This window comes from Dipodomys ordii, unplaced genomic scaffold (assembly GCF_000151885.1).
Source record: "Dipodomys ordii isolate 6190 unplaced genomic scaffold, Dord_2.0 Scaffold103, whole genome shotgun sequence".
Taxonomy (NCBI): Eukaryota; Metazoa; Chordata; class Mammalia; order Rodentia; family Heteromyidae; genus Dipodomys; species Dipodomys ordii.
In genome coordinates, this window is record NW_012267319.1 from 2,752,881 (window position 1) to 2,764,652 (window position 11,772).

General features: G+C 49.6%; 1 protein-coding gene across 2 annotated transcripts in view; it reads left to right on the plus strand.

Moving 5' to 3' along the window:
- The window catches only part of Rrp1b (ribosomal RNA processing 1B), a 23,796-nt gene extending 14,776 nt beyond the window's left edge, over positions 1-9,020 (plus strand). For both annotated transcript variants that reach the window (XM_013027402.1, XM_013027403.1), the window contains exons 12-15: positions 3,025-3,737; positions 6,766-6,948; positions 7,870-7,933; positions 8,759-9,020. In XM_013027402.1, coding sequence (XP_012882856.1) covers positions 3,025-3,737; positions 6,766-6,948; positions 7,870-7,933; positions 8,759-8,952 — 1,154 coding nt within the window. In that variant the 3' untranslated portion in view covers positions 8,953-9,020. The remainder of the gene's footprint in view (positions 1-3,024; positions 3,738-6,765; positions 6,949-7,869; positions 7,934-8,758) is intronic.
- Positions 9,021-11,772: the final 2,752 nt, after the last annotated feature.

The following is an 11,772-nucleotide window of genomic DNA, read 5'->3' on the forward strand; positions in this document are numbered from 1 at the left end:
CTGGGCACTGTCCCTCAGCTCTTCAGCTCAAGGCGAGCGCTCTACCACTTGAGCTACAGCGCCACTTCCGGTTTTCTGATGGTTTATTGGAGATAGGAGTCTCACGGTCTTTCCTGCCCGGGCTGGCTTTAAACCGCGATCCTCAGATCTCAGCCTCCTGAGTAGCTAGGATTACAGGCATGAGCCACCAGTGCCCGGCTTGTCGTGATTTCTTATACATGTATATAATATGCTTTGATCAGATTTACCCTCCTATTAACCTTTTCATATTCCTCCTCTCTCCTTCCTCATTGTTTTGTGTTTTTGGTTGTATTAACATATATTAGACCAGGAGGGATTTCATTGTAACATTTCTGTTCATGTATAGAATTAATTCCAATCATGTTTGCTCTTTTACTTGCCCTTCTCCCTTCATAAAACAATTTCAAGGGGCTGGGAAGGTGGCTCAGTGGTAGAGCGCTTGTCTCGCATGCATGAGGCCTTGGGTTCGATGCCTCAGCACCACATAAGCAGAAAAAGCCAGAAGTGGAGTGTGGCTCAAGTGGTAGAGCACTAGTCTTGAGCTGAAGAGCTGAGGGACAGCACCAGGCCCAGAGTTCAAGCCCCACAACAAAGAAAAAATAAATAAATAAATAAAAATTTTCAACAGGTTCATTATTCTAGTCTCATACATGTGAACTGTAGGAAGCCACCGCAAGCACCTTGACCTGCCGCAACCAGTAGCAAGGCAGTGATGGAAACCAGACCATGAAACTGGTTTGGGGCATCAGGGGGCCTGTACCTCTCACCAGCCACAGAAGCCCCAAGGTCCCCTTAACAGGAACTTTATTGATTTTGGGACAGGTAGCAATCTCTTTGAAGTTACAGATACCAGCATGTGAAACAATCCTAGGATGAATGACTTCCTTATCTCAGAAAGTTGAGGCAAGCAGCAAACAACTACAATTTGCATAAACTTTGAACTCCAAGGTCCAGGGAAGTTTGGGCTCTGATGAACTCACATTTAGGGTAGAATCTTGGGTCTCTTAATGCTGGGAACCATTGCTCTTTCTCCGGCCACTCCCAGCTTTCTGAGAGTCAGAGAATGGCATTCCAATTCTCTCTCTTTTTTTGGGGGGGGTACAGTTGTGGGGCCTGAACTCTGGGCCTGGGCGCTGTCCCTCAGCTCTTCAGCTCAAGGCCAGCGCTCTACCACTTGAGCCACAGCGCCTCTTCCGGCTTTTTCTTTTTGCTTATGTGGTGCTGAGGAATTGAATCCAGGGCCTCAGGCATGCAAGGCAAGCGCTCTACTACTGAGCCACCTTCCCAGCCCCTCCAATTCTCTAAACAGATTTCCTCTGTTCATCTTCATTTACCTTCCTCAGCCCAGCTGCCTCCCACTGGTACCCATGCTCAACATAACCTGTTTCTCTTCCCCACCCCTTAGCCCCTTATTGAGTAACACCTTTCTTTCATTAAAGTTTGTTAAGGCTTGTTATTCTTTGGGAGGAAGGTTATACTGGGATTGAACTCAAGGCCTCTTTCACTTGGTTTTTTCATTCAAGGCTGGTGCTCTACCATTTGAGGCATGCCTCCAGTTCCTGCTTTTTGCTGGCTAATAGGAAATAGGAGCCCCTCAGATTTGTCTTCCTGGCTGTCATTGATATTTCAACTTGCTGAATAGCTAGTGTGAGACACCACGTGGTTCTTGGTGTGTTTTCATGTGTACTGCACTGTATGTCAAAATTTCCTCTTCAGCCAGGCTTTGATTGCTCACGCCTGTAATCCTAGATACTTAGGAGGTTGAGATTGAGGATCACTGTTCTAAGCCAACCCAGGCAGAAAAGTCTGTGAGAGTCTTATCTCTGATTAACCACCAGAAAACCAGAAGTAGGGCTGGGAAGGTGGCTCAGTGGTAGAGTGCTTGCCTTGCATGCATGAGGCCCTGGGTTCAATTCCGCAGCACCACATATGCAGAGAAGGCCAGAATTGGCACTGTGGCTCAGGTGGTAGAGTGCTAGCCTTGAGCTGAAGAGCTGAAGGACAGCTCCCAGGCCCAGAGTTCAAGCTCCACAACCAAAAAAGAAACAAAAAAAAAAAACAGAAGTAGGGCTGTGGCTTAAAGTGGTAAAGTGATATTCTTGAGAAAAACAGAGCTCAGGAACAGTGCCCAGGCCCCATGACCAACAAAAACAAAACTTCATCTCTTGTTTTCCCCTTCTGTGAACCTCCCTATTTTTTTTTTTACAGCTTGTAGTGGGTTTCAGTATACTACTTTCATATGTACATTATTCATGTGTTCATCCCTGTTACCTTCTCCTTTTTTTCCTATCTGACTTTGTATATTGGATGAAGGAGATGGAGCCCAGGAACCTGTACGTGCTAAGTTTGAGCTCTACCACTAGGTTACATCCTACCTTTGGATCAGGGGCTCTGGATTTGTGCCTTCTTTTTACCTCCACATATGAAGTATTGAATGCAGGACCGTGTGCTTGCTAAGCAAACACTTTCCCACTTGAGCCATGTCCACAGTTCATGATCTATAATAGCGTTACCTTCTGGCCCTCAAAATTATTAGAAACCTGAACTGGACACCAGTGGCTCATACCTCTAATCCTAGCTACTCAGGAGGCTGAGGATTGTAGCTCAAAGCCAGCCCAGGTAGGAAAGTCCATGAGACTCTTGTTTTCAACTAATAACTAAAAAGTGGACCTATAGTTCCACTTCCTTGCACAAAAGCTCAGGCCCTAAGTTCAAGCCCCAGGACCAGCACACACACAAAAAAACCTACTAATAATGTGACTGCTTCAGTCCTGCTTCTACTGAGAAGGACTTGAGGATAGTTTCCAGCACAGGTGGAAGGGGGAAACAACCAGCTCACAAAGCTGGCACCAAGAGCATCAGAAAGGTCTGAGAAAGTGAGCCTCACATATGGTTTGTGGTAGTGCGCTTGCCTCAACAGAGAAGGAAATTCACAGCACCTAGGCTGCCAGCAAGGCTGTCCCCCGGCCCTGGGGGTGCTAATTGGTCTGCGTGTCTTTATAGAAAGCCAGGAAGAGGACAATGAAGGCAGCACTCAGAAGAGAAGAAGAAAAAAGAAGAAAAAGAACCATTTCCAGCCGGAGACAAAAGGCCTCACGGTTGCTGCTGCTCCTCTAGCACTGAGCATGGACAGCCTGGCTGAGGCCCCCAAGAAGCAAACTCTGCAGGCCTGCGAGGATGAGCCTGGAGCAGAGGCTGCATCCCTCACCCAGGATGAGAGTGGTTCAGAGCCTCTCCACACCACCCCCACGCACAGTAAGAGGAAGCGACCAAAGAAGAAGAGCCTGCGGGCTCTTCACAGAGAGGCCTGCGAACCCACTGCCTCACCTGTGGAGGGCACATCTCCGAGCTCTGAGGGTGGCCCAAGCTGTAAGCTTCAGAGTCCTGCTGCCCAAGGCGCCCTGAAAAATGGCACCCAGGTTCTGAAAAGGAAGCGTAAACTTGGAGCACTCCCTGTCAACGGCACAGGCCTGCCCAATGTGTCCTGGCCTTCCATGCAGAAGGCCAGCCCAGGGCAGGGAGAAGATGGCCAGGTCCCCCCACCTCAGTTCAAGGGGCCACAGAAGAAAAAGGCAGAATGCAGCAGCCTCATCCTCCACAGCCTGTCCAGTCAGAAAACAGCCATGCTGAAAAAAAGGAAGAAAATAAAAGAGATGTCAACTTTCTTAGAGCACAATGGAGTGATGGAGTCCAAAGTCAAGAAGATCCAAGCTCTGGTAAGGTGGGGCGGCCTGGGCAGGGGTGCCTGGGGTCCACTGACTACTGAGCAGGTCTAAGTGAGAACTAGGACACACTGGTCTATCCCTCCTCCACCAACAGGAAAATGGCTGTTTCTGAAATGCCTGTTTCAGAGACCACTATGAGTACTTTGGATCTTCTACTTTTCCCCCACTGTACTTGGGATCCAAAAAGGGTTGGCCTAAAACTGCAAAGTGATCCTAGGCAGGGCCCACACCCAGGAGTGCACAGGCAGACATGGATCTCACCATCAGACACTTACCTCTCTGCATCCACTCAGCCCCTCTGGCTCTTTGACAAGAAACCTAGAATTTATAGGCATGCACTACATTGTTATTTTCTGTTTATAGGTAGGTAAGTAGTTGTTTTTTTTTACTAGCAAACAGGTTGTACAGAGGTTTTTGGTAACATTTCCCTGTATGCATACAATGTATCCTGTTCTGTCACTCTCCCTTAGCTCTTCCTCCTTGCTTCTTAAAAGTTTCAGACTGTTTTATTCTATTTTCATACATGCAGCCTTCAGCCATTTTGCCCTGGGTTCATTTACCCTCTCCATTCAGCACTGGATGTAGTCCCTCTTCTACTTTTTTTTTTCCTCCCAGTCCTGGTGCTTGAACTCAGGTCTGGACATTGTCCCTGAGCCTCTTTGTGCTCAAGGCTAGTGCTCTACCACTTGACTCACAGTGCCACTTCTGGCATTTTCTGAGTAGTTTATTGGAGATAAGAGTCTCAAGCACTTTACTGTCCGGGCTGGCTTTGAACCATGATCCTGAGATCTCAGCTTCTTGATTAGGATTACAGGCGTGATCCACCAGCACCTGGCTTTTTTGTTTTGTTTTGTTTTTATTTTTATTATTTATATTATAGTTAAGTTTATATTTTAATGTATATTAATTGAGCCAAAACTTTTGTGTGTGTGTCCAGAATTGGAGCTTGCACCAGGTGCAAACACTTTTTTTTTTTGTCGGCCTGGGCCTGGGCACGGTGCCTGAGCTCTTCTGCTCAAGGCTAGAGCTCTACCACTTGAGCCACAGCACCACTTCTGGTTTTCTGCTGGTTTATTGGAGATAAGAGTCTCATAGACTTTCCTGCCTGGGCTGGCTTTGAACCGAGATCCTCAGATCCTCAGCCTCCTGAGTAGCTAGGATTACAGGCGTGAGCCACTGGCACCTGGCTCACAAACACATATTTTTAACTAAAGAACTTCACTTTTGACCCAGGCGCAGCGGCTCACGCCTGTAATCCCAGCTACTCAGGAAGCTGAGATCTGAGGATCACAGTTCAAAGCCAGCCCGGGCAGGAAAGTTCATGAGATTCTTACCTCTAGTTAACCACCAGATAACTTGGAAATGGTACTATGGCTCAAAGTGGGTAGAGCACTAGCCTTGAGCAATAAGAGCTCAGGGTTAGAACCCAAGCCCTGAATTCAAGTCCCAGGACTAAGTACCAAAAAAATAATAATAATAATAATAACTTCATTTCTTCTAGGTGTTTAGACCCAGGTATAAAGGAAAAACCAGACTTCTGCTCTGCCTTTTTCCCAGGTCGGCACTGGTACAGTCTAGCCATGCTCACTCCCTAGTGACAAAGCTGTTGGTATGACAGACCATGTGGCCTACAAAGCCAGAAGTATTTACTCTGACCCTTTACAGAAAAAGTGTGTGCCCACCCTTAGCAGGAGGCTCACATCTCCTGCATTGTGGTGCCATGACACTGAGGCCATTTCATCGCTGTGAGTGAGTCTGTGGTCAGAAAAATCTCAGCAAGGGGCTGGGAAGGTGGCTCAGTGGTAGAGCACTTGCCTTGCATGCATGAGGCCCTGGGTTCAATTCCTCAGCACCACATTAGCAAAAAGAAAAAAGCCAGAAGTGGTGCTGTGGCTCAAGTGGTAGAGTGCTAGCCTTGAGCTGAGGGACAGCGCCCAGGCCCTGAGTTCAGGCCCCATGACCGGACCCAAAAAAAAAAAAAAAACAGAAAAATCTCAGCAAGACTGGCACTGAGCTGACGGGGGTGATTTCTAGCCTTGGACCTGTTCCTAGCTAGTACTGCCACGCCCTTGCTCACACTGAAGAAGAGCTAAGGTGCTTCCTTCCTTAGTATACTCTTCTTGTTACTATTTCATTCCCAGGGCCCACAGAGGCGTTTCCTCACAGTGAGTGACACGTGAGCATTTGTGCCAGCCGAGGTGGGAAACACGGGGACTAGTCATTCTCAGACATGCTTCGGGAAGACAGCAGCCATAAGCAAGAATGCAAGGTGCTGCTGAAACCGTATGTGTAGTGCTCCCTGTGTTGGTTTTCAAGATGCCCTGAAAACCCAGAACAGGCGTTGCTCTACTGGTTGCAGAGCATGCATACACCAAGAGATTGCTGCTTGTAAGGTGCTACAGCCCTTGTGGTGGCATGCAGGGTTTGTGAGCCTCGAGACATCTGATCACAGACTGTCTAACTGGTGGACTTAGAAAAGCAGAGTTAAGTCGGTACCAGTGGCTCACACCTGTAATCTTAGCTACTCAAGAGGCTGAGATCTGAGGATTTTGGTTCAAAGCCAGCCCGAGCATGGAAGGCCATGAGCCTCTTAGAAAACCAGAAGTGGTGCTGTGGCGCAAGTGGTAGAGCATTCCCCTTGAGCTGAAGAGCTCAGGACAGGGCCCAGGCACAGAGTTCAAGCCCCATGACCAACCAGTTAAAAAAGAAAAGCGGAGTTATTGAGGCCATGGGGCCTGTCTGTGAAGCTGGAGGTACATACGGGAGAGGGTGTCACTACTGTTGGGTGGAGTGCCCTGAGGTGAAGTCTCCCCGGACCGGAAGCCTGGAGTGTTTTGTGCTGAGCAGACAGGGTCTTGGTGCTGGCCTAGCACAAAAAGCACAGACTGGGCTTGGGCAAGGGAGTGGTCTGCCTCCAGTGGCTTCCCTGTCACCATCGTGAGTCTCTGCCTGCCTTTGTGAGCTTGACAGGGCCGCGGAGGAAATTTTCCCTCTCCCTCAACTTCTCTCGCACCCGCAGGGAAGCAGCAGGGCTTTGGATCATTTGAAGAAGAAGCCGCTGAGGACAGAGAATGACTTTGTGAAGTTCGAGGTCTCCTGCTTACCAAAGCCCCTGTTCTTCAGAAAAATGAAGAACAGCTCTGCCACTTGGTCCCCAAGTCCTGCTGTCCAGGAATGCACGCCACAGCGCACCCTCCCTGGGGTAAGGCGGTGCCTCTGCAGGCCTGCACCCCTCCCTCTGTCCCTGGGGAGGGTTCCTCCGACTGCACAGAAGCTGCATCCCTGGCTGTGACCTGGGCTTGTAAAGCCAGCCTCCTCCCAGGAGTCTGTGTGGTATTGACGTGAAGTGGAAGAAGTAGAAGTCGGGTTGATTCTCACACAGGCATGTTCATAACCTCTCAGCCAGTGCTTTCATAGTGCACAAGGAACCCATTTGGGGACCCTTCCAAGTGGCAAGAATATAACTTGACTTTGAGGGGCTGTTGGAAATGGTTTGTTGTAGGATATCTAATCAGTGTATCTAGTGTTCTCCAGGTTAAAATGTATAAATTGTGGGCCTGGGAAGGTGGCCATGTGATAGAGTGCTTGCCTAGCATGCATAAAGCCCTGGGTTTGATTCGTCAGTACCACATAAACAGAAAAGGCAGGAAGCGGCACTATGACTCAAGTGGTAGCATGCTAGCCTTGAGCAAAAAAAGAAGCTCAGAGACATTGCCCAGGCCCTGAGTTCAATCCCCAGAACTGGTCCCCCGCCAAAAAAAAATAATAAATTCTGGAGAAAATGAGTTATCTGGCCTTGCGGTTTCTTAGTGGTGAATGGGATGGGGGTGGGGGTGTCCAGGCTTCCTCCTCCATCTTGTTTTACTTCTTGGAATGCAGCCCTATGGCCATCAAGGTACCCATAGGCCAGAGAAATCTGCTGTCAGGTCCTAGTGGAGACCCAGGGTCAAGGGATTTAACTTAGGCCATGGTACACGTCTCCTTGGCCAGCATATACCTATGTGTCCAGATTAATAAACAAAGACCAGGGACCCCATCTGGGCGAGAGCTCTGGAAAGATCCCCAGACAAGCAAGCCCCACACCTGCTTACCATAAACTGCTATTGCTACCTTCCTTCTGCAGCTGAGCAAAACACCCACCAGCTCCAAGAAAGTCACCTTCGGACTGAACAGAAACATGACAACAGGTGAGTGAGTCTGTGTGCTTCTAGGGAAATGTCCACACAGCCTTGGCTGGCTTACGGCCGCCCAGCAATCTGCCACCCTCACCGCAGGATGTCAAGGACCAAGGCCAGGTTTCGGTTTCTTGGGACTCCCGAGGTCACCTTCTAGGGCAGAAGCCATTTCCCTGAGCACCTCCCTAACTCATCAACACAGCCCACCAGAGCCCAATTGCTCCTGCTAAGTTCAGGACTGTGGGCTTCCTGAGAGGCCATCCTGCTTTACTGCTTTTATAGTCGTGCAATATTTGAAGGTTTTAGTGCTCTTTGTTTTTGCCAGTCCTTGGCTTAAACTCAGGGCCTAGGCGCTCTTCCTGAGTGTTTGGCTCAAAGCTAGTGGTCTACCACTGGAGCCACAGCTGCATTTGCAGCTTTTTAGTGGTTAATTGGAGATAAAATTCATATTGAGTTATAAAGACCTGTCTCTTGGGAGCCAAAAATAAGTGTGCCTGCCTGCCTGCCTGCCTGTGTGCACACTGAGAGAACAGAGGGTGTGTGCAGGACTGAAGGGCCAGCCTGCCTTGGTTAATCAGCCTGTTACGTGCAACCAGAAGCACGGGCGGACCCTCCTGGTAGAGGACGGGTCCAGCACCGCAGCTGCACGTCTTCCAGGACAGTCACCCATGGTCATTCCAGGACGACCTAGACCTCAATCTAGACATCCCTTCATCCCTGGTGGGAAAGCAGCCACACTGCCTTCATATCCCCAGGAGTGGGGAGGGAGCCATGGAACTCAAGGCATTGGTCAGGGATAGACCTCAGTTAACCGGACCTTACTTTCCTCTGGTGCAGAATTTAAGAAGACAGACAAGAGCATCCTGGTCAGCCCCACTGGCCCTGCCCGGGTAGCCTTTGACCCTGAGCAAAGACCCATCCATGGAGTGTTGAAGACCCCAACCAGCTCACCTACCATCACCCCTCTGGTCACCAAGATGCCACTGGCTGCCACACCAAAGAGGAGGCCCAGGGCTGCAGACTTCTTCTGAGACTGGCAGAGGTCCCTTTTGAAGGACTGATTTTGTACGAAATATTCTATAAATTATAACTTTAAAGATGTGGGCTTTTTTTATTGTTTTCTAATCCCCAAACACTGTGCAAGGCTCTGAGCTCTGCCTCGCTCCCTTCTGGGGGTGGGGCGGCACCATCTTGGCTCAGTCTGCTACAGACACTCTTAGGGTTTTGCCTGAAGAACACTGGTGCTGGGGGCCACCTTCTGGGCCAGCTTCACCTTCCGCAGGCCCTCAGCACCCACCACGGCCTCTGCCCACTCTTTTGGTTCTCTGGGTTTTTTAGCCTCATGGTCTATTATCTTTCAAAAGTGTGTAGGCGTCATTCCTGTGTTCTGTAGGTCCTTGACAGTGTTCTGATGGGGTGACGTTTGGTACAGAATGAGCAGTGCCCTCCCTGCCTTTTCCTTCTGTAATCATCTGTGCAAGGGTAAGAAGCTGCTCTGCCCTCGAGGCTTTTCCCCCTCTTCCTTGCCAGTTCCCGTCCTGCTTCCCTGCCTCCACAGCAAGCCCAGTGTCCCCTGCACGGGGCCAGCTCCCCGGGTCTCCCCAGGCTTGGTCCCGCACTGAGCCCCCTCTGCAGAGGCCTGCAGTGCTCGGGCACTGCGCATGCATGTGCTTTCCAAGACCTGCGTCTGCATCCCCACAGACCTTGTTCTCCCCAGAGGCCTGTGTCCTGGCCTTGTCTGAACTACAGCACTCCTAGGAGATCGGTTTCCAGAAGTGTGGGCTTGCCTTCTTATACTGCCTGGTGCCTGGAATAAATACAAGCACAGGCATTCAGACTAGAGTTGAAGAAACAAATCTGACCTTTTCTCTTTCTTTTGGTGCTGGTGCTGGTCCTAGGGATTGAACTGAGCAATGAGCTCTGACCATGAGCTCTCCCCTCCCCCCTCCCCCCCCAAGGCTGGTGCTCTACCATTTGAACCACGGCTGCACTTCTAGCTGTTTTGGTGCTTAATTGGAGATAAGAGTCTCAAGCCAGGCACTGGTGGCTCACACCTATAATCCTAGCTACTCAGGAGGCTGAGAACAGAGGAAGTCAGCCCAGGCAGAAAAGTTCCCATGAGATTCTCATCTCCAATTAACCACTCAAAAGCCAGAAGTGACACTGGCTCAGGTGGTAGAGCACTAGACTTACTTGAGCACAAAGAGGCTCAGGGGCAGTACCCAAGCCCTGAGTTGAAGCCTCACAACTGACAAAAGCCTCACAAACTTTTTTTTTTTTTTTGGGTGGTTGTGGGGCTTGAACTCTGGGCCTGGGCGCTGTCCCTCAGCTCTTCAGCTCAAGGCTAGCGCTCTACCACTTGAGCACAGCACCACTTCCGGCTTTTTCTGCTTATGTGGTGCTGAGGAATTGAACCCAGGGCATCATGCATGCAAGGCAAGCACTCTACCACTGAGCCACCTTCCCAGCCCCAAACTTTTTTTTGTATATATTTTTTATTGTAAAAATACTGTACAGAGGGGTTACAGTTACATGAATAAGGTAATGAGTACATTTCCTATTGAGTGTTGTTACCTCCTCCTTCACAGACTTTCCTGCTCTGGTTGACTTAGAACTGAGATCCTCAAATCTCAGCTCATAGTGGCTGGTATTAGGCACCTGGCCTCAAATCTGACATTTTTTTTTCTTTTTCTTTTTTTTTATTCCTGTCAGTCATGGGGCTTGAACTCTGGGCCTGGGCACTGTTCCTGAGCTCTTCAGCTCAAGGCAAGCACTCTACCACTTGAGCCACAACGCCACTTCTGGTTTTCCTGGTGGTTAATTGGAGATAATCCTGCCCAGGCTGGCTTTGAACAGTGATCCTCAGATCTCAGACATCTGAGTAACTAGTAGCATGAGCCACGTGCGCCTGTCAAATCTGACCTTTTTTAAAGCAGAGTTGCTCAGTACTTGGTTTAAGGAACCTACCTTGAGCCTGAAACTTGAAGAAGGTGCAAATTTAGCTACCCAAAGAAGACATATAGCCAGCACTGATGGCTCATACCTGTAATTTAGCTACTTAAGAGATTCAGGCCTAGAGGAGCACAGTTTGGAGCCAGCCCCAACAAAAATGTTTACAAAGACTCATCTCCAAATAACCAGCAAAAAGTCAAGCTGGAAGAATGAATCAAGTGGGAGAACACCAGCTGTGAGCAAAACAGCCACAGAAGTGCCGAGCCTAAATCCTGGAACCAGCAGAACAAAGGTGGTGAGGCTGGGCTGCTTGGCGTATGCCGTGATGAACTGTAGATGTAAAGTCACGGGGCATAGTTCATGCGCAGTTGTAGGCATACTTGCCAGCAAGCCCACTTTCAGCTTCGATACTCTTTGTTTCGGCCCCCCCACCATCAGGCTCCCCAGCAGGCTCCACTGCTGCCCCTAAGCAGAGGACCTAGGCTGCTCCAAGGCCTGGCGGTAGCTTTCACCAGAAGCACACTGGGTGGCCCTGCTAGTCCACGTGCTTGTGGTTTAATGCACTCAGAAGCAGGGGTGAGGCTTTCTCTGCGCAGGTTGACTGGTGTTGGGGTCTCTTGGCTTCTGGGTGTAGGCCCTAGGAAGAAGAGCGGTAATATCCCTTTGCCATAATTAGGCCATGAGAAAAAAATATTGTGCTGTTTAGCTGTGACAAGAAGTTTCACATCGAGCACAGCTGTGCTCGCGCGGCTCAGCGCGGTTGAGGTGCCTCACCGTACACCAGGGCAGCAGTGGTCATTTAGCGGCAGATAGTAGCAGAACTTTCTCAGTGTTTGTTCTACCTGCCTGCGGGCAGATAGTAGCAGAACTTTCTCAGTGTTTGTGCTACCTGCCTGCGG